Source organism: Sander lucioperca, chromosome 21 (assembly GCF_008315115.2).
Source record: "Sander lucioperca isolate FBNREF2018 chromosome 21, SLUC_FBN_1.2, whole genome shotgun sequence".
Lineage (NCBI taxonomy): Eukaryota > Metazoa > Chordata > Actinopteri > Perciformes > Percidae > Sander > Sander lucioperca.
This window is the reverse complement of record NC_050193.1, coordinates 18,502,439-18,528,054: the sequence shown is the minus strand read 5'-3', so window position 1 is coordinate 18,528,054 and position 25,616 is coordinate 18,502,439. Positions and strand designations below refer to the sequence as shown.

Genomic DNA, 25,616 nt, shown 5'->3' with positions numbered 1-25,616 from the left:
ACAGTTTGTAGACATCCCAGTATCAATCCACATGTTAACCCACACTTCCTGCCGCTTGTGGTGTTCCTGTGTATTTACTAACCAGCTTCTCTGTCCTGCTGTTGTCTCCGTCATGCTGCCTGGCCCTGTATCCATACATCCATTCCCTGTACCCATACATCAATGCCCTGTATCCATACATCCATTCCCTGTACCCATACAGCCATGCCCTGTATCCATACATCCATGCCCTGTATCCATACATCCATTCCCTGTACCCATACATCAATGCCCTGTATCCATACATCCATTCCCTGTACCCATACAGCCATGCCCTGTATCCATACATCCATACCCTGTACCCATACATCCATTCCCTGTACCCATACATCAATGCCCTGTATCCATACATCCATGCCCTGTACCCATACATCAATGCCCTGTATCCATACATCCATTCCCTGTATCCATACATCCATGCCCTGTATCCATACATCCATGCCCTGTACCCATACATCCATGCCCTGTATCCATACATCCATGCCCTGTACCCATACATCCATGCCCTGTACCCATACATCCATGCCCTGTATCCATACATCCATGCCCTGTACCCATACAGCCATGCCCTGTACCCATACATCCATACCCTGTACCCATACATCCATGCCCTGTACCCATACATCCATGCCCTGTATCCATACAGCCATGCCCTGTACCCATACATCCATACCCTGTACCCATACATCCATGCCCTGTACCCATATGTTATGCCCTGTATCCATACAGCCATGCCCTGTATCCATACATCCATGCCCTGTACCCATACATCCATGCCTTGTACCCATACATCCACACCCTGTACCCATACATCCATGCCCTGTACCCATACATCATGCCCTGTATCCATACATCCATGCCCTGTACCCATACATCCATACCCTGTACCCATACATCCATGCCCTGTACCCATACATCCATGCCCTCTATCCATATATCCATGCCCTGTACCTATACATCCATGCCCTGTACCCATACATCCATGCCCTGTACCCATAAATCCATGCCCTGTACCCATACATCCATGCCCTGTACCCATACATCCATACCCTGTACCCATACATCCATGCCCTGTACCCATAAATCCATGCCCTGTACCCATACATCCATACCCTGTACCCATACAGCCATGCCCTGTATCCATACAGCCATGCCCTGTACCCATACATCCATGCCCTGTACCCATACATCCATGCCCTGTACCCATACATCAATGCCCTGTACCCATACATCCATGCCCTGTACCCATACATCCATGCCCTGTACCCATACATCCATACCCTGTACCCATACATCCATGCCCTGTACCCATACATCCATGCCCTGTACCCATACATCCATGCCCTGTACCCATACATCCATGCCCTGTACCCATACAGCCATGCCCTGTACCCATACATCCATGCCCTGTACCCATACATCCATGCCCTGTACCCATACATCCATGCCCAGTACCCATACATCCATGCCCTGTACCCATACATCCATGCCCTGTACCCATACATCCATACCCTGTACCCATACATCCATGCCCTGTACCCATAGATCCATGCCCTGTACCCATACATCCATACCCTGTACCCATACAGCCATGCCCTGTATCCATACAGCCATGCCCTGTACCCATACATCCATGCCCTGTACCCATACATCCATGCCCTGTACCCATACATCCATGCCCTGTACCCATACATCCATACCCTGTAAAGGGGTTAGCTTCTGTTTCGGGGGAGGGGGGCTTTGCGTTCTCCTTTACCTTGTTAAGCTAAGCTAGGTCAGCCTCCTTGTGTGCACTTCTCAAATGTACTTTCAAATTCGTGTGTTTTTTCCCTGTAATAAATTGTCCACATATTTTACCACCTTCCACTGCAAGGCACTTTATCTGACACAGTCATAATCAAATAGGTGCCGCTTTCATCCAACTTTCGGTACCGCCATGATGCCAGGCGAGAGGCACGGAGCCACGGACATGTTGTGTTCAATTTGACGTGGAATGTCGGAATTTCTGGGTTCCCAGTCATAAACTTTACATGTCTACGGGAAATGTCATGGTCGGAAAGATATAACGTTATTTGCTCTATGAAAGACATTGACAAAGACGAAAACTAAGGACATTTACTCGATAATTTTATTTTATTTTAGTTAGTTTTGCAAACAGACATTACAGTTTTAGTTTAGTTATCGTTTTTTTGTAATGCCTCGTACTAATTTTTATTTCAGTTTACGACAATGTTTTTTCCCACCTAGTTTTCGTTATTTTGTTCGTTTTCTTTAACGATTATAACCTTGCTCTAAAGATAAGAAATGGTTGGAAACACCGACATTTACAGACACCTAGCAACCAATCAGAGAGAGGCATTTCCTGATGCTGCAGTGAGTGTTTGTGTGCATTACTCTCAGCCCACACAACCACTGTTGCAACACACGCACGCACGCACGCACGCACGCACACACACACACACACACACACACACACACACAGACAGACAGACAGACAGACACACACACACGTTTATCTTTTCTGTCCGTTTTATCTCTTCAGTGAGAGGAAGGAGCTCCATTAACCTCCATCAGGGAACTGCTAATTGCTGTGTGTGTGTGTGTGTGTGTGTGTGTGTGTGTGTGTGTGTGTGCAGACGTGCATGCGTAACCTATTGTGTGTTTTTTTTCCTGCAGGAGTCGGCTCTAAGCGAGGAGTACTCTCCTCCTCACACCACCTCCTCTCCTCCCGCTGACTCCTCCAGATCCTCCCATCCTTATCACACGCTGTCACAGTCCTCAGACGAGGTAACACACACACACACACACACACACACACACACACACAGACAGACAAACAGACAGACAGACACACAAACACACACCAGGGCTGCCAACTCTCACCCACTGGCCGTGAGAAACACACATTTGATTGGTTTCACACGCTCACACGCCACCTAGAGACTAGAGAGACTAGGTCGAGTCAGGCTGAGGAGGAGAGACTAGGTTGAGTCAGGCTGAAGAGGAGAGACTAGGTTGAGTCAGGCTGAGGAGGAGAGACTAGGTCAGGCTGAGGAGGAGAGACTAGGTCAGGCTGAGGAGGAGAGACTAGGTGGAGTCAGGCTGAGGAGGAGAGACTAGGTGGAGTCAGGCTGAGGAGGAGAGACTAGGTCAGGCTGAGGAGGAGAGAGTAGGTGGAGTCAGGCTGAGGAGGAGAGACTAGGTGGAGTCAGACTGAGGAGGAGAGACTAGGTGGAGTCAGACTGAGGAGGAGAGACTAGGTGGAGTCAGGCTGAGGAGGAGAGACTAGGTGGAGTCAGGCTGAGGAGGAGAGACTAGGTAGAGTCAGGCTGAGGAGGAGAGACTAGGTCAGGCTGAGGAGGAGAGAGTAGGTCAGACTGAGGAGGAGAGACTAGGTGGAGTCAGGCTGAGGAGGAGAGACTAGGTCAGACTGAGGAGGAGAGACTAGGTGGAGTCAGGCTGAGGAGGAGAGACTAGGTCAGGCTGAGGAGGAGAGACTAGGTGGAGTCAGGCTGAGGAGGAGAGACTAGGTGGAGTCAGGCTGAGGAGGAGAGACTAGGTCAGACTGAGGAGGAGAGACTAGGTGGAGTCAGGCTGAGGAGGAGAGACTAGGTGGAGTCAGGCTGAGGAGGAGAGACTAGGTGGAGTCAGGCTGAGGAGGAGAGACTAGGTGGAGTCAGGCTGAGGAGGAGAGACTAGGTGGAGTCAGACTGAGGAGGAGAGACTAGGTGGAGTCAGGCTGAGGAGGAGAGATTAGGTCTGACAACCTTTTCTAATTATCTCAACAACTGCCATAATATATTCATCAAACTTCTAACAACAATATGAACAGCAGGGTCCACCAAGGTGAAAATTTTTCTTTGGCTCACCAGACATACAAGACAGATTAACATACAGACAACATCTCAGACATGACAGTTGAGTATAAAAATATAATATGAAAAGAAAAAAAAGAAGTATCAGGATAAAACAGAATAAATATGCTTAAATTCATTATTTTAATGCAGGCTGGTAACAATATGGTAAAACCACTGCTGGGTGATCAGAAAAGGCCTTTTCTGTGGTTGGAATTGTGAAATAGTCGTCTGGAACAGCCTTGCCCTGGATGGCACCAAATGAGCATGCACAAAATGAGCCACGCTGTGTCTTTAGTCTTGCTGTTGGTATTTTTCAGTCTATTTTCTGCTGGACCTTGTGGTGCAGAAAGGCCTTGATTGAAGAATGAATTTCCTTCACTGCCTAACCTAATGAGGTTTGGTCTTTGGCCACCAGTCCCCCTGGTGTCCAAAAATGGTTATTTCTATTTATTTAGTTTTGAAGGATTAGAATGTATGTAAATCAGTGGTTCTCAGTGGTTCTAGTAAATCCCTTTGGTAGACCAATGTTAATTTAACTTTGGGACCCTGAGGGCTATTTCACAAAACCAAGATTAGGGATTAAGCCGGGATTTCCTAGTTATCCTGGCTCAATGTAGCCTTAACTCGGTTTCACAAAATCAGAGGCACCTAAATTATCATGGAGATTTATTCTGTGCAGCTAACCTGCTCCTGACCAGGCTAACAGCCAGGCTAACAGCTAGCCTGCTCCTGACCAGGCTAGCAGCCAGGCTAACAGCTAGCTTGCTCCCGACCAGGCTAACAGCTAGCCTGCTCCTGACCAGGCTAGCAGCCAGGCTAACAGCTAGCCTGCTCCCGACCAGGCTAGCAGCCAGGCTAACAGCTAGCCTGCTCCCGACCAGGCTAACAGCTAGCCTGCTCCCGACCAGGCTAACAGCTAGCCTGGTCCTGACCAGGCTAGCAGCCAGGCTAACAGCTAGCCTGCTCCTGACCAGGCTAACAGCTAGCCTGGCCCTGACCAGACTAGCAGCCAGGCTAACAGCTAGCCTGCTCCTGACCAGACTAACAGCCAGGCTAACAGCTAGCCTGCTCCTGACCAGGCTAACAGCTAGCCTGCTCCTGACCAGACTAACAGCGAGGCTAACAGCTAGCCTGCTCCTGTCCAGGCTAACAGCCAGGCTAACAGCTAGCCTGCTCCCGACCAGGCTAACAGCTAGCCTGCTCCTGTCCAGGCTAACAGCCAGGCTAACAGCTAGCCTGCTCCCGACCAGGCTAACAGCTAGCCTGCTCCCGACCAGGCTAACAGCTAGCCTGCTCCCGACCAGGCTAGCAGCCAGGCTAACAGCTAGCCTGCTCCCGACCAGGCTAACAGCTAGCCTGCTCCCGACCAGGCTAACAGCTAGCCTGGTCCCGACCAGGCTAGCAGCCAGGCTAACAGCTAGCCTGCTCCTGACCAGGCTAACAGCTAGCCTGGCCCTGACCAGACTAGCAGCCAGGCTAACAGCTAGCCTGCTCCTGACCAGACTAACAGCCAGGCTAACAGCTAGCCTGCTCCTGACCAGGCTAACAGCTAGCCTGCTCCTGACCAGACTAACAGCGAGGCTAACAGCTAGCCTGCTCCTGTCCAGGCTAACAGCCAGGCTAACAGCTAGCCTGCTCCCGACCAGGCTAACAGCTAGCCTGCTCCTGACCAAGCTAACAGCCAGGATTTATTAATCCTGGAGCCTTTTCTGATCACCCAGCAGTGGTTTAACCTTTTGTTATCAGCCTGCATTAAAATACAACAGGTGCATATTGCTGTTCATTTAAGTACTGCTATTATTTAAAGTTGTGACCATTATGTTTTATAATTATTCATGTGACAGTCATTGTTCCTGTTATATTGCTGTATGAAGACTGCTGTTCATATTGTTGTTAGACGTTTGATGAATATATTATGGCAGTTGTTCAGATAAAGCAAACATAAGATTTTGTTAGTTTTGTCACTGCATTTTGTTAAATTGGTCTTCAAATGCCTAAATAACTTTTACACTGTGCTCTTTGTATACTTTCCTTCCTTTTTATCTATATCTATATCTTTTAATCTATATTTATTGAAACAGTTGCACATTTTATTTCCAAATTGTATATATTTTAAATATTGCTAGTGTATCATTCTATTATTATTTCATGTATATTGTTTCCTATTATTTAATGTTTACTCTATATGTGTGCTGTGTGTCTGAAATTTTGCTGCTGCACCGTTATTTCCCATTTTTTGGGATCAATAAAAAATCTATCTATCTATCTATCTATCTATCTATCTATCTATCTATCTATCTATCTATCTTTTTCATTTCATTACTGTACGGTAATGATGCTGAATGAGTCAAAAAAAATTGCTTTGTATGCGGCAAAATTTTGGTTGGCCCCACCAAATCTCACTCCAAGGTTTTTTGAAAAACAACAGAGCTGCTTCACTACACTTGTTACATAATGTTTGATTCCAGAGTTCTCTGTTGAGTTGTGTTTGTCGCTGTGTGCTCGTGGTGGAAAATGATGGAAACAGAGAGCGGCATGCCAGAGATGCTCCATGACGTAGGTCTCCTTCAAGACCAGCTGGTGTTAGAGGTCCCTCTAGTGGACAGAACCTGTAACAACAACCACATGCTGATAGAGGCATTGACAATGCATAAGCCTGAGTAGTGTAGTACATATTAATAACAGGCTGCTTATGACCATTAAATATTCAAATACTATTCACATATAAAAAATAATTCGAATGGTATTATAGAGCAAGACTGACAGCTCTAACACACACACAGACACACACACACACACACACACAGACAGACAGACAGACAGACAGACACACACACACACACACACACACACAAACATTTTATTGTGAAAATCTTCAGCTCTCTGATGTGTCCTCTTCCTCGTCACCAGCCCCTGGAGGAGGCGCTGTGTCTCGTGTCGTCGTGGACGACGCAGCAGGTCTGTGATTGGCTGAGAGGACTCCACATGGAGCAATACGTCCCAGAATTCAGTGCGAGGGACGTGGACGGACAGACGCTGCTGCAGATGGACGGAAACAAGCTGAAGGTGAGGGAAGAACCATGACTCAGCAGATCCTGATGGATGTACCATGACTCAGCAGATCCTGATGATCAGACAGATTACTGAGTTACGCTTTACTATGAAAACAAGTCAACATGTTTAGAGGGGAAAATGTTGGAATATTTCAGGAGAAAGTCTAAATGTTTTTTCCCACAAGAACAATTTCTTATTGTTAACAAAGATGGAAAATCTTTAAAAAAGTCTAATATTTTTAGAAAACAGAGAAGGACAATGTCTTCTAGCAGAGACAAAAGAAAGAGAAATTCATGAAAGTCAAACTTGTATTCTTTACTTGACTTGTTCTCATCAGGAGAACTTTAACGTCTGTCCTCTGGAATAGGACGGCTTTTTTACTACTTTGTCTCTCTTCTCTGTCTCCTCTCTCCTCTGACCTCTGTCTCCTCTCTCCTCTGTCTCCTCTCTCCTCTGTTTCCCCTGTCTCCTCTGATCTCTGTGTCCTCTGTCTCCTCTCTCCTCTGATCTCTGTGTCCTCTGTCTCCTCTCTCCTCTGATCTCTGTGTCCTCTGTCTCCTCTGACCTCTGTCTCCTCTCTCCTCTGACCTCTGTCTCCTCTGTCTCCTCTCTCCTCTGTCTCCCCTGTCTCCTCTGTCTCCTCTGACCTCTGTCTCCTCTCTCCTCTGACCTCTGTCTCCTCTGTCTCCTCTCTCCTCTGTCTCCTCTGTCTCCTCTCTCCTCTGTCTCCCCTGTCTCCTCTGTCTCCTCTGACCTCTGTCTCCTCTCTCCTCTGACCTCTGTCTCCTCTCTCCTCTGACCTCTGTCTCCCCTGTCTCCTCTGTCTCCTCTGACCTCTGTCTCCTCTCTCCTCTGACCTCTGTCTCCTCTCTCCTCTGACCTCTGTCTCCTCTGATCTCTGTCTCCTCTGTCTCCCCTGTCTCCCCTGTCTCCTCTGTCTCCTCTGACCTCTGTCTCCTCTGTCTCCTCTCTCCTCTGATCTCTGTGTCCTCTGTCTCCTCTCTCCTCTGTCTCCTCTCTCCTCTGTCTCCCCTGTCTCCCCTGTCTCCTCTGTCTCCTCTGTCTCCTCTCTCCTCTGACCTCTGTCTCCTCTGTCTCCTCTCTCCTCTGTCTCCTCTCTCCTCTGTCTCCCCTGTCTCCTCTGTCTCCTCTGTCTCCTCTGTCTCCTCTCTCCTCTGACCTCTGTCTCCTCTCTCCTCTGTCTCCTCTGTCTCCCCTGTCTCCTCTGTCTCCTCTGTCTCCTCTCTCCTCTGTCTCCTCTGTCTCCTCTGTCTCCTCTCTCCTCTGACCTCTGTCTCCTCTCTCCTCTGTCTCCTCTCTCCTCTGTCTCCTCTGTCTCCTCTGTCTCCCCTGTCTCCTCTGTCTCCCCTGTCTCCTCTCTCCTTTGTCTCCTCTGTCTCCTCTCTCCTCTGTCTCCTCTCTCCTCTGATCTCTGTGTCCTCTGTCTCCTCTCTCCTCTGTCTCCTCTGTCTCCTCTCTCCTTTGTCTCCTCTGTCTCCTCTCTCCTCTGTCTCCTCTGTCTCCTCTCTCCTTTGTCTCCTCTGTCTCCTCTCTCCTCTGACCTCTGTCTCCTCTGTCTCCCCTGTCTCCTCTCTCCTTTGTCTCCTCTGTCTCCCCTGTCTCCTCTCTCCTCTGTCTCCTCTCTCCTCTGACCTCTGTCTCCTCTCTCCCCTCTCTCCTCTGACCTCTGTCTCCCCTGTCTCCTCTGTCTCCTCTGACCTCTGTCTCCTCTCTCCTCTGATCTCTGTGTCCTCTGTCTCCTCTCTCCTCTGTCTCCTCTCTCCTCTGTCTCCTCTGTCTCCCCTGTCTCCCCTGTCTCCTCTGTCTCCTCTGTCTCCTCTCTCCTCTGACCTCTGTCTCCTCTGTCTCCTCTCTCCTCTGTCTCCTCTGTCTCCCCTGTCTCCTCTGTCTCCTCTGTCTCCTCTCTCCTCTGTCTCCTCTCTCCTCTGTCTCCTCTCTCCTCTGTCTCCTCTCTCCTCTGACCTCTGTCTCCTCTGTCTCCTCTGTCTCCTCTCTCCTCTGTCTCCTCTCTCCTCTGTCTCCCCTGTCTCCTCTGTCTCCTCTGTCTCCCCTGTCTCCTCTGTCTCCTCTGTCTCCTCTCTCCTCTGTCTCCTCTGTCTCCTCTCTCCTCTGACCTCTGTCTCCTCTCTCCTCTGTCTCCTCTGTCTCCTCTGTCTCCTCTCTCCTCTGACCTCTGTCTCCTCTGTCTCCTCTCTCCTCTGATCTCTGTGTCCTCTGTCTCCTCTCTCCTCTGTCTCCTCTCTCCTCTGACCTCTGTCTCCTCTGTCTCCTCTCTCCTCTGTCTCCTCTCTCCTCTGTCTCCTCTGTCTCCTCTCTCCTCTGTCTCCTCTCTCCTCTTTCTCCCCTGTCTCCCCTGTCTCCTCTGTCTCCTCTGTCTCCTCTCTCCTCTGACCTCTGTCTCCTCTGTCTCCTCTCTCCTCTGTCTCCTCTCTCCTCTGTCTCCCCTGTCTCCTCTGTCTCCTCTGTCTCCTCTGTCTCCTCTCTCCTCTGACCTCTGTCTCCTCTCTCCTCTGTCTCCTCTGTCTCCCCTGTCTCCTCTGTCTCCTCTGTCTCCTCTCTCCTCTGTCTCCTCTGTCTCCTCTGTCTCCTCTCTCCTCTGACCTCTGTCTCCTCTCTCCTCTGTCTCCTCTCTCCTCTGTCTCCTCTCTCCTCTGTCTCCTCTGTCTCCTCTGTCTCCCCTGTCTCCTCTGTCTCCCCTGTCTCCTCTCTCCTTTGTCTCCTCTGTCTCCTCTCTCCTCTGTCTCCTCTCTCCTCTGATCTCTGTGTCCTCTGTCTCCTCTCTCCTCTGTCTCCTCTCTCCTTTGTCTCCTCTGTCTCCTCTCTCCTCTGTCTCCTCTGTCTCCTCTCTCCTTTGTCTCCTCTGTCTCCTCTCTCCTCTGACCTCTGTCTCCTCTGTCTCCCCTGTCTCCTCTCTCCTTTGTCTCCTCTGTCTCCCCTGTCTCCTCTCTCCTCTGTCTCCTCTGTCTCCTCTGTCTCCTCTCTCCTCTGACCTCTGTCTCCCCTGTCTCCTCTGTCTCCTCTGACCTCTGTCTCCTCTCTCCTCTGATCTCTGTGTCCTCTGTCTCCTCTCTCCTCTGTCTCCTCTCTCCTCTGTCTCCTCTGTCTCCCCTGTCTCCCCTGTCTCCTCTGTCTCCTCTGTCTCCTCTCTCCTCTGACCTCTGTCTCCTCTGTCTCCTCTCTCCTCTGTCTCCTCTGTCTCCCCTGTCTCCTCTGTCTCCTCTGTCTCCTCTCTCCTCTGTCTCCTCTCTCCTCTGACCTCTGTCTCCTCTGTCTCCTCTCTCCTCTGTCTCCTCTGTCTCCCCTGTCTCCTCTGTCTCCTCTGTCTCCTCTCTCCTCTGTCTCCTCTCTCCTCTGTCTCCTCTCTCCTCTGACCTCTGTCTCCTCTGTCTCCTCTGTCTCCTCTCTCCTCTGTCTCCTCTCTCCTCTGTCTCCCCTGTCTCCTCTGTCTCCTCTGTCTCCTCTCTCCTCTGTCTCCTCTGTCTCCCCTGTCTCCTCTGTCTCCTCTGTCTCCTCTCTCCTCTGTCTCCTCTGTCTCCTCTCTCCTCTGACCTCTGTCTCCTCTCTCCTCTGTCTCCTCTGTCTCCTCTCTCCTCTGACCTCTGTCTCCTCTGTCTCCTCTCTCCTCTGATCTCTGTGTCCTCTGTCTCCTCTCTCCTCTGTCTCCTCTCTCCTCTGACCTCTGTCTCCTCTGTCTCCTCTCTCCCCTGTCTCCTCTGTCTCCTCTGACCTCTGTCTCCTCTCTCCTCTGACCTCTGTCTCCTCTGATCTCTGTGTCCTCTCTCCTCTGACCTCTGTCTCCTCTGTCTCCCCTGTCTCCCCTGTCTCCTCTGTCTCCTCTGACCTCTGTCTCCTCTGTCTCCTCTCTCCTCTGTCTCCTCTCTCCTCTGTCTCCTCTCTCCTCTGTCTCCCCTGTCTCCTCTGTCTCCTCTGTCTCCTCTGTCTCCTCTCTCCTCTGACCTCTGTCTCCTCTCTCCTCTGTCTCCTCTGTCTCCCCTGTCTCCTCTGTCTCCTCTGTCTCCTCTCTCCTCTGTCTCCTCTGTCTCCTCTGTCTCCTCTCTCCTCTGTCTCCTCTGTCTCCTCTCTCCTCTGTCTCCTCTGTCTCCTCTGTCTCCTCTCTCCTCTGACCTCTGTCTCCTCTCTCCTCTGTCTCCTCTCTCCTCTGTCTCCTCTGTCTCCTCTGTCTCCCCTGTCTCCTCTGTCTCCCCTGTCTCCTCTCTCCTTTGTCTCCTCTGTCTCCTCTCTCCTCTGTCTCCTCTCTCCTCTGATCTCTGTGTCCTCTGTCTCCTCTCTCCTCTGTCTCCTCTGTCTCCTCTCTCCTTTGTCTCCTCTGTCTCCTCTCTCCTCTGTCTCCTCTGTCTCCTCTCTCCTTTGTCTCCTCTGTCTCCTCTCTCCTCTGACCTCTGTCTCCTCTGTCTCCCCTGTCTCCTCTCTCCTTTGTCTCCTCTGTCTCCCCTGTCTCCTCTCTCCTCTGTCTCCTCTGTCTCCTCTGTCTCCTCTCTCCTCTGACCTCTGTCTCCCCTGTCTCCTCTCTCCTCTGACCTCTGTCTCCCCTGTCTCCTCTGACCTCTGTCTCCTCTCTCCTCTGACCTCTGTGTCCTCTGTCTCCTCTCTCCTCTGTCTCCTCTCTCCTCTGTCTCCTCTGTCTCCCCTGTCTCCCCTGTCTCCTCTGTCTCCTCTGTCTCCTCTCTCCTCTGACCTCTGTCTCCTCTGTCTCCTCTCTCCTCTGTCTCCTCTGTCTCCCCTGTCTCCTCTGTCTCCTCTGTCTCCTCTCTCCTCTGTCTCCTCTCTCCTCTGTCTCCTCTCTCCTCTGTCTCCTCTCTCCTCTGACCTCTGTCTCCTCTGTCTCCTCTGTCTCCCCTGTCTCCTCTGTCTCCTCTGTCTCCTCTCTCCTCTGTCTCCTCTGTCTCCCCTGTCTCCTCTGTCTCCTCTGTCTCCTCTCTCCTCTGTCTCCTCTGTCTCCTCTCTCCTCTGACCTCTGTCTCCTCTCTCCTCTGTCTCCTCTGTCTCCTCTGTCTCCTCTCTCCTCTGACCTCTGTCTCCTCTGTCTCCTCTCTCCTCTGATCTCTGTGTCCTCTGTCTCCTCTGTCTCCTCTGTCTCCTCTCTCCTCTGTCTCCTCTGTCTCCCCTGTCTCCTCTGTCTCCTCTGTCTCCTCTCTCCTCTGTCTCCTCTCTCCTCTGTCTCCTCTCTCCTCTGTCTCCTCTCTCCTCTGACCTCTGTCTCCTCTCTCCTCTGACCTCTGTCTCCTCTGATCTCTGTGTCCTCTGTCTCCCCTGTCTCCCCTGTCTCCTCTGTCTCCTCTTACCTCTGTCTCCTCTGTCTCCTCTCTCCTCTGTCTCCTCTCTCCTCTGTCTCCCCTGTCTCCCCTGTCTCCTCTGTCTCCTCTGTCTCCTCTCTCCTCTGACCTCTGTCTCCTCTGTCTCCTCTCTCCTCTGTCTCCTCTCTCCTCTGTCTCCCCTGTCTCCTCTGTCTCCTCTGTCTCCTCTGTCTCCTCTCTCCTCTGACCTCTGTCTCCTCTCTCCTCTGTCTCCTCTGTCTCCCCTGTCTCCCCTGTCTCCTCTGTCTCCTCTGTCTCCTCTCTCCTCTGTCTCCTCTGTCTCCTCTGTCTCCTCTCTCCTCTGACCTCTGTCTCCTCTCTCCTCTGTCTCCTCTCTCCTCTGTCTCCTCTGTCTCCTCTGTCTCCCCTGTCTCCTCTGTCTCCCCTGTCTCCTCTCTCCTTTGTCTCCTCTGTCTCCTCTCTCCTCTGTCTCCTCTCTCCTCTGATCTCTGTGTCCTCTGTCTCCTCTCTCCTCTGTCTCCTCTCTCCTTTGTCTCCTCTGTCTCCTCTCTCCTCTGTCTCCTCTGTCTCCTCTCTCCTTTGTCTCCTCTGTCTCCTCTCTCCTCTGACCTCTGTCTCCTCTGTCTCCCCTGTCTCCTCTCTCCTTTGTCTCCTCTGTCTCCCCTGTCTCCTCTCTCCTCTGTCTCCTCTGTCTCCTCTGTCTCCTCTCTCCTCTGACCTCTGTCTCCCCTGTCTCCTCTGTCTCCTCTGACCTCTGTCTCCTCTCTCCTCTGATCTCTGTGTCCTCTGTCTCCTCTCTCCTCTGTCTCCTCTCTCCTCTGTCTCCTCTGTCTCCCCTGTCTCCCCTGTCTCCTCTGTCTCCTCTGTCTCCTCTCTCCTCTGACCTCTGTCTCCTCTGTCTCCTCTCTCCTCTGTCTCCTCTGTCTCCCCTGTCTCCTCTGTCTCCTCTGTCTCCTCTCTCCTCTGTCTCCTCTCTCCTCTGACCTCTGTCTCCTCTGTCTCCTCTCTCCTCTGTCTCCTCTGTCTCCCCTGTCTCCTCTGTCTCCTCTGTCTCCTCTCTCCTCTGTCTCCTCTCTCCTCTGTCTCCTCTCTCCTCTGACCTCTGTCTCCTCTGTCTCCTCTGTCTCCTCTCTCCTCTGTCTCCTCTCTCCTCTGTCTCCCCTGTCTCCTCTGTCTCCTCTGTCTCCTCTCTCCTCTGTCTCCTCTGTCTCCCCTGTCTCCTCTGTCTCCTCTGTCTCCTCTCTCCTCTGTCTCCTCTGTCTCCTCTCTCCTCTGACCTCTGTCTCCTCTCTCCTCTGTCTCCTCTGTCTCCTCTGTCTCCTCTCTCCTCTGACCTCTGTCTCCTCTGTCTCCTCTCTCCTCTGACCTCTGTCTCCTCTGTCTCCTCTCTCCTCTGTCTCCTCTCTCCTCTGACCTCTGTCTCCTCTGATCTCTGTGTCCTCTCTCCTCTGACCTCTGTCTCCTCTGTCTCCCCTGTCTCCCCTGTCTCCTCTGTCTCCTCTGACCTCTGTCTCCTCTGTCTCCTCTCTCCTCTGTCTCCTCTCTCCTCTGTCTCCCCTGTCTCCTCTGTCTCCTCTGTCTCCTCTGTCTCCTCTCTCCTCTGACCTCTGTCTCCTCTCTCCTCTGTCTCCTCTGTCTCCCCTGTCTCCTCTGTCTCCTCTGTCTCCTCTCTCCTCTGTCTCCTCTGTCTCCTCTGTCTCCTCTCTCCTCTGTCTCCTCTCTCCTCTGTCTCCTCTGTCTCCCCTGTCTCCTCTGTCTCCTCTGTCTCCTCTCTCCTCTGTCTCCTCTGTCTCCTCTGTCTCCTCTGTCTCCTCTCTCCTCTGACCTCTGTCTCCTCTCTCCTCTGTCTCCTCTGTCTCCCCTGTCTCCTCTGTCTCCTCTGTCTCCTCTCTCCTCTGTCTCCTCTGTCTCCTCTGTCTCCTCTCTCCTCTGACCTCTGTCTCCTCTCTCCTCTGTCTCCTCTCTCCTCTGTCTCCTCTGTCTCCTCTGTCTCCCCTGTCTCCTCTGTCTCCCCTGTCTCCTCTCTCCTTTGTCTCCTCTGTCTCCTCTCTCCTCTGTCTCCTCTCTCCTCTGATCTCTGTGTCCTCTGTCTCCTCTCTCCTCTGTCTCCTCTGTCTCCTCTCTCCTTTGTCTCCTCTGTCTCCTCTCTCCTCTGTCTCCTCTGTCTCCTCTCTCCTTTGTCTCCTCTGTCTCCTCTCTCCTCTGACCTCTGTCTCCTCTGTCTCCCCTGTCTCCTCTCTCCTTTGTCTCCTCTGTCTCCCCTGTCTCCTCTCTCCTCTGTCTCCTCTGTCTCCTCTGTCTCCTCTCTCCTCTGACCTCTGTCTCCCCTGTCTCCTCTCTCCTCTGACCTCTGTCTCCCCTGTCTCCTCTGTCTCCTCTGACCTCTGTCTCCTCTCTCCTCTGATCTCTGTGTCCTCTGTCTCCTCTCTCCTCTGTCTCCTCTCTCCTCTGTCTCCTCTGTCTCCCCTGTCTCCCCTGTCTCCTCTGTCTCCTCTGTCTCCTCTCTCCTCTGACCTCTGTCTCCTCTGTCTCCTCTCTCCTCTGTCTCCTCTGTCTCCCCTGTCTCCTCTGTCTCCTCTGTCTCCTCTCTCCTCTGTCTCCTCTCTCCTCTGTCTCCTCTCTCCTCTGACCTCTGTCTCCTCTGTCTCCTCTCTCCTCTGTCTCCTCTCTCCTCTGTCTCCTCTCTCCTCTGACCTCTGTCTCCTCTGTCTCCTCTGTCTCCTCTCTCCTCTGTCTCCTCTCTCCTCTGTCTCCCCTGTCTCCTCTGTCTCCTCTGTCTCCTCTCTCCTCTGTCTCCTCTGTCTCCCCTGTCTCCTCTGTCTCCTCTGTCTCCTCTCTCCTCTGTCTCCTCTGTCTCCTCTCTCCTCTGACCTCTGTCTCCTCTCTCCTCTGTCTCCTCTGTCTCCTCTGTCTCCTCTCTCCTCTGACCTCTGTCTCCTCTGTCTCCTCTCTCCTCTGATCTCTGTGTCCTCTGTCTCCTCTGTCTCCTCTGTCTCCTCTCTCCTCTGTCTCCTCTGTCTCCCCTGTCTCCTCTGTCTCCTCTGTCTCCTCTCTCCTCTGTCTCCTCTCTCCTCTGTCTCCTCTCTCCTCTGTCTCCTCTCTCCTCTGTCTCCTCTGTCTCCTCTGACCTCTGTCTCCTCTCTCCTCTGACCTCTGTCTCCTCTGATCTCTGTGTCCTCTGTCTCCCCTGTCTCCCCTGTCTCCTCTGTCTCCTCTTACCTCTGTCTCCTCTGTCTCCTCTCTCCTCTGTCTCCTCTCTCCTCTGTCTCCCCTGTCTCCCCTGTCTCCTCTGTCTCCTCTGTCTCCTCTCTCCTCTGACCTCTGTCTCCTCTGTCTCCTCTCTCCTCTGTCTCCTCTCTCCTCTGTCTCCCCTGTCTCCCCTGTCTCCTCTGTCTCCTCTGTCTCCTCCCTCCTCTGTCTCCTCTCTCCTTTGTCTCCTCTCTCCTCTGACCTCTGTCTCCTCTCTCCTCTGTCTCCTCTGTCTCCTCTGACCTCTGTCTCCTCTCTCCTCTGTCTCCTCTGTCTCCTCTCTCCTCTGTCTCCTCTGTCTCCCCTGTCTCCTCTGACCTCTGTCTCCTCTCTCCTCTGTCTCCCCTGTCTCCTCTCTCCTCTGTCTCCTCTGTCTCCTCTGTCTCCTCTGTCTCCTCTGTCTCCTCTCTCCTTTGTCTCCTCTGTCTCCTCTCTCCTCTGACCTCTGTCTCCTCTGTCTCCTCTGTCTCCTCTCTCCTTTGTCTCCTCTGTCTCCCCTGTCTCCTCTCTCCTTTGTCTCCTCTGTCTCCCCTGTCTCCTCTCTCCTCTCTCCTCTGTCTCCTCTGTCTCCTCTGTCTCCTCTCTCCTCTGTCTCTTCTCTCCTCTGTCTCCTCTGTCTCCCCTGTCTCCTCTGTCTCCTCTGACCTCTGTCTCCTCTCTCCTCTCTCCTCTGTCTCCTCTCTCCTCTGACCTCTGTCTCCTCTCTCCTCTGTCTCCTCTCTCCTCTGTCTCCTCTGTCCTCTCTCCTCTGTCTCCTCTCTCCTCTGTCTCCTCTCTCCTCTGATCTCTGTGTCCTCTGTCTCCTCTGTCCTCTCTCCTCTGTCTCCTCTCTCCTCTGTCTCCTCTCTCCTCTGTCTCCCCTGTCTCCTCTGACCTCTGTCTCCTCTGTCTCCTCTCTCCTCTGACCTCTGTCTCCTCTGTCTCCCCTGTCTCCTCTCTCCTCTGTCTCCTCTGTCTCCTCTGTCTCCTCTCTCCTCTGTCTCCTCTCTCCTCTGTCTCCTCTGTCTCCTCTCTCCTCTGTCTCCTCTGACCTCTGTCTCCTCTCTCCTCTCTCCCCTGTCTCCTCTGTCTCCTCTCTCCTCTGTCTCTTCTCTCCTCTGTCTCCTCTGTCTCCTCTCTCCTCTGTCTCCTCTGTCTCCTCTCTCCTCTGTCTCCCCTGTCTCCTCTGTCTCCTCTCTCCTCTGTCTCCTCTCTCCTCTCTCCTCTGTCTCCTCTGTCTCCTCTCTCCTCTGTCTCTTCTCTCCTCTGTCTCCTCTCTCCTCTGTCTCCTCTGTCTCCTCTCTCCTCTGTCTCCCCTGTCTCCTCTGTCTCCTCTCTCCTTTGTCTCCTCTGTCTCCTCTCTCCTCTCTCCTCTGTCTCCTCTCTCCTCTGACCTCTGTCTCCTCTCTCCTCTGTCTCCTCTCTCCTCTGTCTCCTCTGTCTCCTCTCTCCTCCGTCCTCTGTCTCCTCTGCAGGCTCTGGGCGTGCTCAGTTCGTCCGATCGCAGCGCTCTGAAGCGACGCATCAAAGATTTCCTGTCTGCAGCCGAGAAGGAGAGAAAAGCTCTGGACAAGATGGAGAGACAGAGAGACAAACAGAGACAGCGCAGGAACTGAGGGGGAGGGGGGGCGGCAGGGCGGGAGACAGGGGGGAGTGAGAGAGGGAGACAGGGCAGGAGACAGGGGGGAGAGAGAGGGGTGAGGGTGGGAGACAGGGGGAGAGAGAGAGAGAGGAGACAGGGCGGGAGACAGGGGGGAGAGAGGGGAGTCAGGGGGGGAGACAGGGGACGGAGAGGGGGGGAAGCCAGACAGGAAGACAGGGAGGGAGACGGTGCGAGACAGGGGGGAGAGAGAGGGGGGAGACAGTGTCTGACATTATGGGATGGATCCCTACAGAGATAGACCTTTTAGTTAAAGAGTAAGATCCTTTTAGTTTAACATGAAACAGCCCCGAAATCACCAAACCCACCAGACTCCATGTAAATAATCAGGACTTTTAGCGTGTAGAGCCAACATATTTCCACCAGACTCCATGTAAATAATCAGGACTTTTAGCGTGTATAGAGCCAACATATTTCCACCAGACTCCATGTAAATAATCAGGACTTTTAGCGTGTATAGAGCCAGCATATCTCCACTAGACTCCATGTAAATAATCAGGACTTTTAGCGTGTATAGAGCCAGCATATTTCCACCAGACTCCATGTAAATAATCACTACTTTTAGCGTGTATAGAGCCAGCATATCTCCACATGTAAATGGGTGAATTAAGGGATTATTTCAACCAAACCAGAGTGGTGATTGTTGGAACAGTGGAAAGATGAACCAAGACAGCTTTTGGTTTCTGGTGGTTTGGTGATTTCGAGGCTGGTTCATGTTAAACAAAATAAAAGATATCATCCCATTTAAGGAGACAGTGTGAGAAATGTGGGCTGTGTTCAGAAGACTGAAAGCAAAGGGACATTTTGTGGCTACGGTGGCCCTGAAGGACAAAATGTTTAAAAAAATTAATTAATCTGAAAATGAGATGGAAGTTTTTCAAAGTAAAAGATCGAACTTTGAGTCACTGTTCAAATGTTTATCTCTGTGATGTCATGAGCATGGTCAGCATGAAGGGGGCGGGGCCTGAGCTGTGACATCACAGTGAGTTTCTCTGATTGTTGGAATGTTTTTAAGATCAAATTAAAAAGTTTCATAAAGTTATAAACCGTTATTAAAATATATTGATCGTCAGATTGACAGAAGCTGATTTTTTCCCCAGAATATTTCTGCTTTTGTTTTGACGTTGGCGAAGCTGAATGGAACGCCTGTTGACTCCCTTAATGGAACGCACCCCGACACGCTGAATGGAACGCACCCCAACACGCAAAAAAGAAATGAAAATAAAGATTAAAACTTTTTTATTTTTTTGTATTTTCTTTATTTCAAAAATATTTTTAAAAAATAATAAAAATAACAAACAGTAAACAAAAACTCACAAAACAGAGATAAATATTATTATTAAGTCTCAAACAGTTTTCAAGAAAGACAAACAAACTTCTGTCTGAAGAACAATAATTAAAGATATCATTTAAATAAATAAAGTTCATCTTTCAGACCAAACACAAATGTATACAAAGTCCAAAAATATATTTCAGCATAAATAACCAAATAAATAAAATTATTAAATAAAAATCTCAAACATTTACATCCAAACATCTGAAATATAAATAAATACAAATATACAGAAACAAACATTAACTTTTAAAACTTTCTAAACTCTTATGATTTTAAAATAACTTTAACTTTGTGTTGTTTCCCTTCAGTCTCTCTGACTGGAGCGGCAAATAAACACAGCAAAAGTTCTGTTAGACAGACAGACAGACACACAGACAGACAGACACACAGACAGACATATATATGTATATCTTTGATTTGTATATAAAATGTGAATAAATAAGTAAAGTGCTGCTGTGAGTCCGTGTGCAGTTCCTGCAGGTCTGAACCTGTCTGTCTATTCATCTCCTCATTCCTGAAACTTTCTCAACTCGTTTACATTCCTGCCCGCCGTCTGGCGGAGGCTCAGAGACGCTGCAGGGGATCACAGCAGGAAGCAGACCTTCACAATAAAAGCTCAGCTCTCACATGGAAACAAACAAATAAATAAATAAATAGATAGATAAATTAAGCTTCAGCAGCGCTCACAAAGATCCTCTCTGCAAGAAGACGCTTCACTCCGAGGCATCTGTACTGTTCATGGTCAACGTCTTTTCAGGGTTCATCTTCAGGACAGGAAGTAACACCGTTACTTTAAAACTGCTTTCACAATAAAGCTCAGTTCCCTCTCTACTGAGAAATGTTTCCAGCTCTCCGCTGCTTTCCCGTTTCTCCTGCGAGTCTTTAGAAAACACAGAGATCCTCTTCACTCAGAGGCGTCTGTACTGTTCATGTTCAACATCTGCTCATCTTTAACATCTGATCATGGTCAACATCTGTTCACAGTTCATCCGTTGAGGCTACAAGGGATACGGCTACGCCGATGACAGTTAAGTTTAGGTGAAAGATCGTGGTTTGGGTAAAAACACTCCGAGGAATAAACACGCATTTCTTAATAGCTAATGTAGCGTAACTTCTCCTAACTAACGTAAGGTAGTAGTCTTGGGTCGGCCACTAGAGGCCGCTGTTGCCATTTTAATTACAGAGATAGTTCAGAAAATGTTGCTTTCTTTGTCCCTTACAAGACATCTCCAGACACCTCAACTGTTTCTTTTATCGACTTTAACTCTGCCCGAGTAAAAAAAATAGGAATACTTTGAGAAAAAAGTCAAATTATTTGAGAAATATTCCTTCAGACACCTCAGACAGCTTATTGTGTCCCTGCGGCAGGATGGGTGGGGCTTGGCAGCCTGTAGGTGGCGGCAGCTCTCAGGCTGCGCATCAGGTCGTGGCAGAAGGAGCGTAGCTGCGTCAGCGTCAGGTGCGCTGCCACCTGCACCTCGTAGTTACCAGGGAGACGGGAGGCCAGGTCCAGACTCTGGTTCTGGTCTGCCGCGTCGCCGAGCTGAGCCGCCTCCTTCATCTGGAACAGAAACACGCCATCTTATTTAGTCACATTTCCATTGCTCTTTGCAGACGACGCCAACCTTTTTGTCTTAAATAGAGATCCACGCTGAAAAAAGTTCCCATTTAAAACTCAAAGTGCGGTTTCCACTTCTGGATAAAACTTGGATCAAAGGCATTTGACACGGTTAAACACGCTAGTTTGTTTAAAAAATATGTTTCATGGTAAAGTTTAAAAGTGGCTCAACGATTAGGTTGTAACATAACAATGATATAATATGATATATGGTGTCCCTCAAGGCTCCGTATTGGGACCTTTATGTTTCTTATTATTTATATTAATGATCTTTCTGTAGCATTTAAACTCCAGCAGCGTTAATCTTTCAGGTAATTTCATGGCTGATTAAACTATTAATATGATAAATTAAATTAACCTTCTGTTGAATTAAGTTCTGAGAAATCTTCTCGTTCATGTTTTGTTACCTTGGCGATGTGTCTCAGCAGGTGTGTGCGTTACGTTGGCGGTGTGTGTCAGCAGGTGTGTGCGTTACCTTGGCAATGTGTGTCAGCAGGTCTCGGAGGTCGGCGTGCAGGTTGCTCAGTCCGCTCAGTCTGTCTGATAAAACTCCCAGCAGCCCCTGGTACAGCCGGCCGCCCGCTGACATGCTGCTCACCCAGACGTCCTGCAGGGGGCGACACACAGAAGCTTTATCAACACTTCATCTGAATCAGCAATGATTTCATTCTCTAGTCTAGAGCAGCAGCTACAGATTATTATCACCGTGGATTAATGTGCGGATTATTTCCTGACCGATGTCTTTAAAGATATTCAGTTTAATATGATATAAAACAGAAAAGAAGCAGGAAACCTTCATATCTGAGAAACTTCAAACAGCATCTTCTGACATTTTTTGCATGAAAAATTACTTTATCATTTTATCGATTATCAAAATAGTTGATTATGATTATTTTCTGTCAATGGACAAATCGATGACTAATCATTGCAGCTTTAAAAATACGGTCAGATTGTTCCACGTTGCGATGAAGGGGCCACGACATACAGCAGTAGAGTAAATCCTGAAAAGAAGAAGGAGGAGGAACAGTTATCAGAGATAACGTTAGCGAGCTTTCACACTGACCAGAGTGAAGCTTTCAGACGGCGGTTTGAGGACGGGGGCGGGGGGGATCCCCAGTGATGTCATCATCATCTGCAGGTTGGTGGTCTGAGCCGAGGGGTCGAGGGTCAAACCCTGAACACAAAAGGAAGACAGCGTTAACAGGGGTGTCAAACTCAACTTCACTAAGGGCTCAAGGACCACGCTGGGAATGTGAATCACATCAAGGGCCGGACATGTAAAGTTTATTGACATGCTTTTATTATATTATTATTGCATGTCTCATGTAGCTTTCTCACTTACAGTTTGGTCGACATAAAGTCCTAAAAAAGTCAGCAAAAAAAGTTCCTCAGCCATCATAGAAAATAAGCAACAAAAACAACTTAAAGAAGGACGGAAAACGTTGCAAAAGTGAGAAAAACTTTAGAAAAAGCGACAAAAACTAGGTGGGCCAAAATGTATTGTGAACCTAAATTGATATCAACATCTGCGAGGGGCCGGATTTGGGCCGGGGGCCTTGAGTTTGACACATGCTGCGTGCTCTAAACGCTCGCCAATAGGTTGACAGACTGAGACCCAAAATGATGACGATATTAAAAGCGAGGAAGATAACTTCATGGGCCACAGACGTGTAAAGTGGCCATGTTTTTCAGTGATGTAGCTAACTATGTGGGCTCCAAAAACTGTAAAATAGTCAGTGAAGATCTGGGTTTTGTAATCCCATACGAGTCTTCATTCAGCTTGTGTGTGTGTTGGGTTAATAAATGTAAGTGATGTGATGCAAGGAGCTCTCGGCCACTTTAGTTTCTTAAAGAAGCCGTCAGATGAAGAAATGTTGGAGAGCAGTGATTCACAGTCGATAAGATAATAGAAAGGACATCAGATGTGTAATCGCGCCCCGTTCACTACAGGACACATTTGAACTGAAATAAAGTCCCACGGTGGACACAGGAAGGGGCGGGACTTCTCTATGTTGGTTAAGAGGTAATTAGAGGAAGAAGAAGAGCCAACAGGATGTGCAGCAGCGACTCAAGTGCCTCCGTACCTCGGTGGTGATGACGGCGGCGTGCGCGGCCGGGATGTCTTTCAGGATTTTCTCCACCAGCGTCTTGGCTCGCTCCGCCGCCTCTGTGAACGCTGGTGGCGGCTCAGCCGGTGAGCGGACAGGTGCCGAGAGGACGAGGTGTGGCGACAGGAAGCAGAGCAGCAGGACCAACGCTGCACGGACAAACATCAGCGTGATTATTACACGTTGTATATTCACTAATGACTTTACAAATGTTACACATTATTCATAATGCTGTGAAGAGTTTTATATTCATATGTTTGTTAAAATCTATTGATTACATCTGGATTAACATCTACAGCTGACTACTTCTGACTTTATTATTCACGTTTATAACTGCAGACTGAACTCAGCCACATTTATTCAAGTTTAAACACAAATACGCTCTGCTGCCAAAATGAACGCGATAATAACGGCAGTTACCTTTTTGACACAAAATTAACACACAAATGTTCTGTGATTTGGGCTTCTGACATCTGTCTGTGCTGATGCTGATGCTATCTCTCTCTGGATATATATATATATATATATATATATATATATATATATATATATATCCAGAGATCCATCCATCGGCCAAGCTAGCAGCTCTATGTGGCCAGAGTTGCCACATATCCATTTTTGATTCTGCAGTCCTGGCACTAATAACCCTCCACTGGTACTTAAACTGGCACTAATAACCCTCTATACTGACTGCTGTTCTGGCACTATAACCTTCCACTGATACTTAAACTGGCAATAATAACCCTCTATACTGACTGCCGTTCTGGCACTATAACCTTCCACTGATACTTAAACTGGCACTAATAACCCTCTATACAGACTGCCGTTCTGGCACTATAACCCTCCACTGATACTTAAACTGGCACTAATAACCCTCTATACAGACTGCCGTTCTGGCACTATAACCCTCCACTGATACTTAAACTGGCACTAATAACCCTCTATACAGACTGCCGTTCTGGCACTATAACCATCCACTGATACTTAAACTGGCACTAATAACCCTCTATACTGACTGCTGTTCTGGCACTATAACCTTCCACTGATACTTAAACTGGCAATAATAACCCTCTATACTGACTGCCGTTCTGGCACTATAACCTTCCACTGATACTTAAACTGGCACTAATAACCCTCTATACAGACTGCCGTTCTGGCACTATAACCCTCCACTGATACTTAAACTGGCACTAATAACCCTCTATACAGACTGCCGTTCTGGCACTATAACCTTCCACTGATACTTAAACTGGCACTAATAACCCTCTATACAGACTGCCGTTCTGGCACTATAACCATCCACTGATACTTAAACTGGCACTAATAACCCTCTATACTGACTGCTGTTCTGGCACTATAACCTTCCACTGATACTTAAACTGGCACTAATAACCCTCTATACTGACTGCTGTTCTGGCACTATAACCTTCCACTGATACTTAAACTGGCAATAATAACCCTCTATACTGACTGCCGTTCTGGCACTATAACCTTCCACTGATACTTAAACTGGCACTAATAACCCTCTATACTGACTGCTGTTCTGGCACTATAACCTTCCACTGATACTTAAACTGGCAATAATAACCCTCTATACTGACTGCCGTTCTGGCACTATAACCTTCCACTGATACTTAAACTGGCACTAATAACCCTCTATACAGACTGCCGTTCTGGCACTATAACCTTCCACTGATACTTAAACTGGCACTAATAACCCTCTATACAGACTGCCGTTCTGGCACTATAACCTTCCACTGATACTTAAACTGGCACTAATAACCCTCTATACAGACTGCCGTTCTGGCACTATAACCATCCACTGATACTTAAACTGGCACTAATAACCCTCTATACTGACTGCCGTTCTGGCACTATAACCTTCCACTGATACTTAAACTGGCACTAATAACCCTCTATACAGACTGCCGTTCTGGCACTATAACCTTCCACTGATACTTAAACTGGCAATAATAACCCTCTATACAGACTGCCGTTCTGGCACTATAACCCTCCACTGATACTTAAACTGGCAATAATAACCCTCTATACCTGCAGAGCCTCAGGTGGGTGTGAGCTGCTGTGCAGGTCGCTTCAGTTCATGAACATTGACAGAAAAGTATTTTCTTTTAAGTGATTATGTTAAAGTTAGTTTTCTGAATATCTGTGTTAAGTGCTCCACCAAACTCCATGCATGTTTCTGCTGATTTAAGGCGCCTGTGTTCATCCGGTGCAGACGGAGTTGGAAGGGAAAGAAAAGTGTGTTCTCACCGATCGCAGGGTTCATGTCTGTCAGGGCGGCTGTCTCCGTCTCGCGCTCGGTGTCTGTCCGCCGGTACACTCGGTAAATAATCTACCAGCTTCCATTTGTTGCAGGAGTTTTATCTGCCCGCGCTGCCCTGGGGTTTTCCCATGTGCTACCGTCAGTGTGAGTGGACTCATCCAAGATAAATCCCGAAGTGACGAAAACCTGTTGCGTCACCGCCGTCAAAAGATAAAAGGTGCGTCGCGAGAGCTGCGCGGATCAGGGGTCTCACCTGGGGTCACACACTCACACACACACACACACACACACCTTTATACAAGAGTTATAACACATTGATATCAGATATACACGTCACGAGCTCCTCTCTGCAGCTTTCATGTGAAAACAGCCAGAGTTCAGTCAATATCTGTTTTAACCATTAAAATACTTTCATATTGTTTGTTATTATTATGCTGAGCAGTGATGAAGTATCAATACAGTAATAGGAGTGTCATTACATTATGAGAGTACTGCCTGATGCATTAAAGGCTGATTGTTATTTTTCCCATCATGCATTGGCAGTGACTGACTGGTCATCTGGAATTTGGGCAAATGCCAGAAGGGCCGTCCCCCTATGGGCCACTACTGATAATATATGTCTTTGGTTCATCTTGAGAAGTTATTTTATGCATGCAGCCTCAAATATTGAAGATTCACTCAGAAGGCAGAGTTCCTAATTTCCAAACTTCGGTTACTGACTGAAACAGGGCCGGCGTGTTGCACCTGCCAGGGCTGTGGGGTCTCACTTGATATGATCTAGCACCTTTCACAGACACATGACAACACAAACAGTAACGCAAGCAAGTCAAATAGAAATAAAATACACACAGTAGATTTACTCAGGTGGTGTGTGTGTGTGTGTGTGTGTGTGTGTGCGCGTGCTTTATTTACGTTCACATCCTGTTTCACATCATGTTTCTTCTTTGAGATTTTCTGCTGACTCACTTTTCAGGATTTCTCAAACAAAGAAATACAATACACAGTATATTTACTCAGAGGGTGGTGTGTGTGTGTTTGTGTGTATGTGTGTCAGTGTATGTGTGTGTGTGTGTGTGTCTGTGTGCATTTGTGTGTGTGTGTGTGTGGGTATAGTGGGTGTGTGTGTCACGGTGTG

General features: G+C 49.2%; 2 protein-coding genes across 3 annotated transcripts in view; one reads left to right on the top strand and one right to left on the bottom strand.

Annotated features, from left to right (window-relative positions):
- samd14 (sterile alpha motif domain containing 14) overlaps positions 1-17,179 on the top strand; it is a 38,852-nt gene extending 21,673 nt beyond the window's left edge. For both annotated transcript variants that reach the window (XM_031306922.2, XM_031306923.2), the window contains 3 exons: positions 2,716-2,826; positions 6,807-6,962; positions 16,951-17,179. In XM_031306922.2, the coding sequence (XP_031162782.1) occupies positions 2,716-2,826; positions 6,807-6,962; positions 16,951-17,091 (408 nt within the window). In that variant the 3' untranslated portion in view covers positions 17,092-17,179. The remainder of the gene's footprint in view (positions 1-2,715; positions 2,827-6,806; positions 6,963-16,950) is intronic.
- Positions 17,180-18,219: 1,040 nt separating this feature from the next.
- On the bottom strand, positions 18,220-24,837 carry LOC116055135. The gene is made up of 5 exons (XM_031306935.2): positions 24,469-24,837; positions 22,174-22,346; positions 21,153-21,263; positions 20,565-20,696; positions 18,220-20,032 (listed from the first exon to the last, which is right to left on the bottom strand). The coding sequence occupies exons 1-5, from the start codon at positions 24,482-24,484 to the stop codon at positions 19,820-19,822; spliced, it is 645 nt and encodes a 214-aa protein (XP_031162795.1). The 5' UTR covers positions 24,485-24,837; the 3' UTR covers positions 18,220-19,819.
- Between the last annotated feature and the right edge of the window lie 779 nt (positions 24,838-25,616).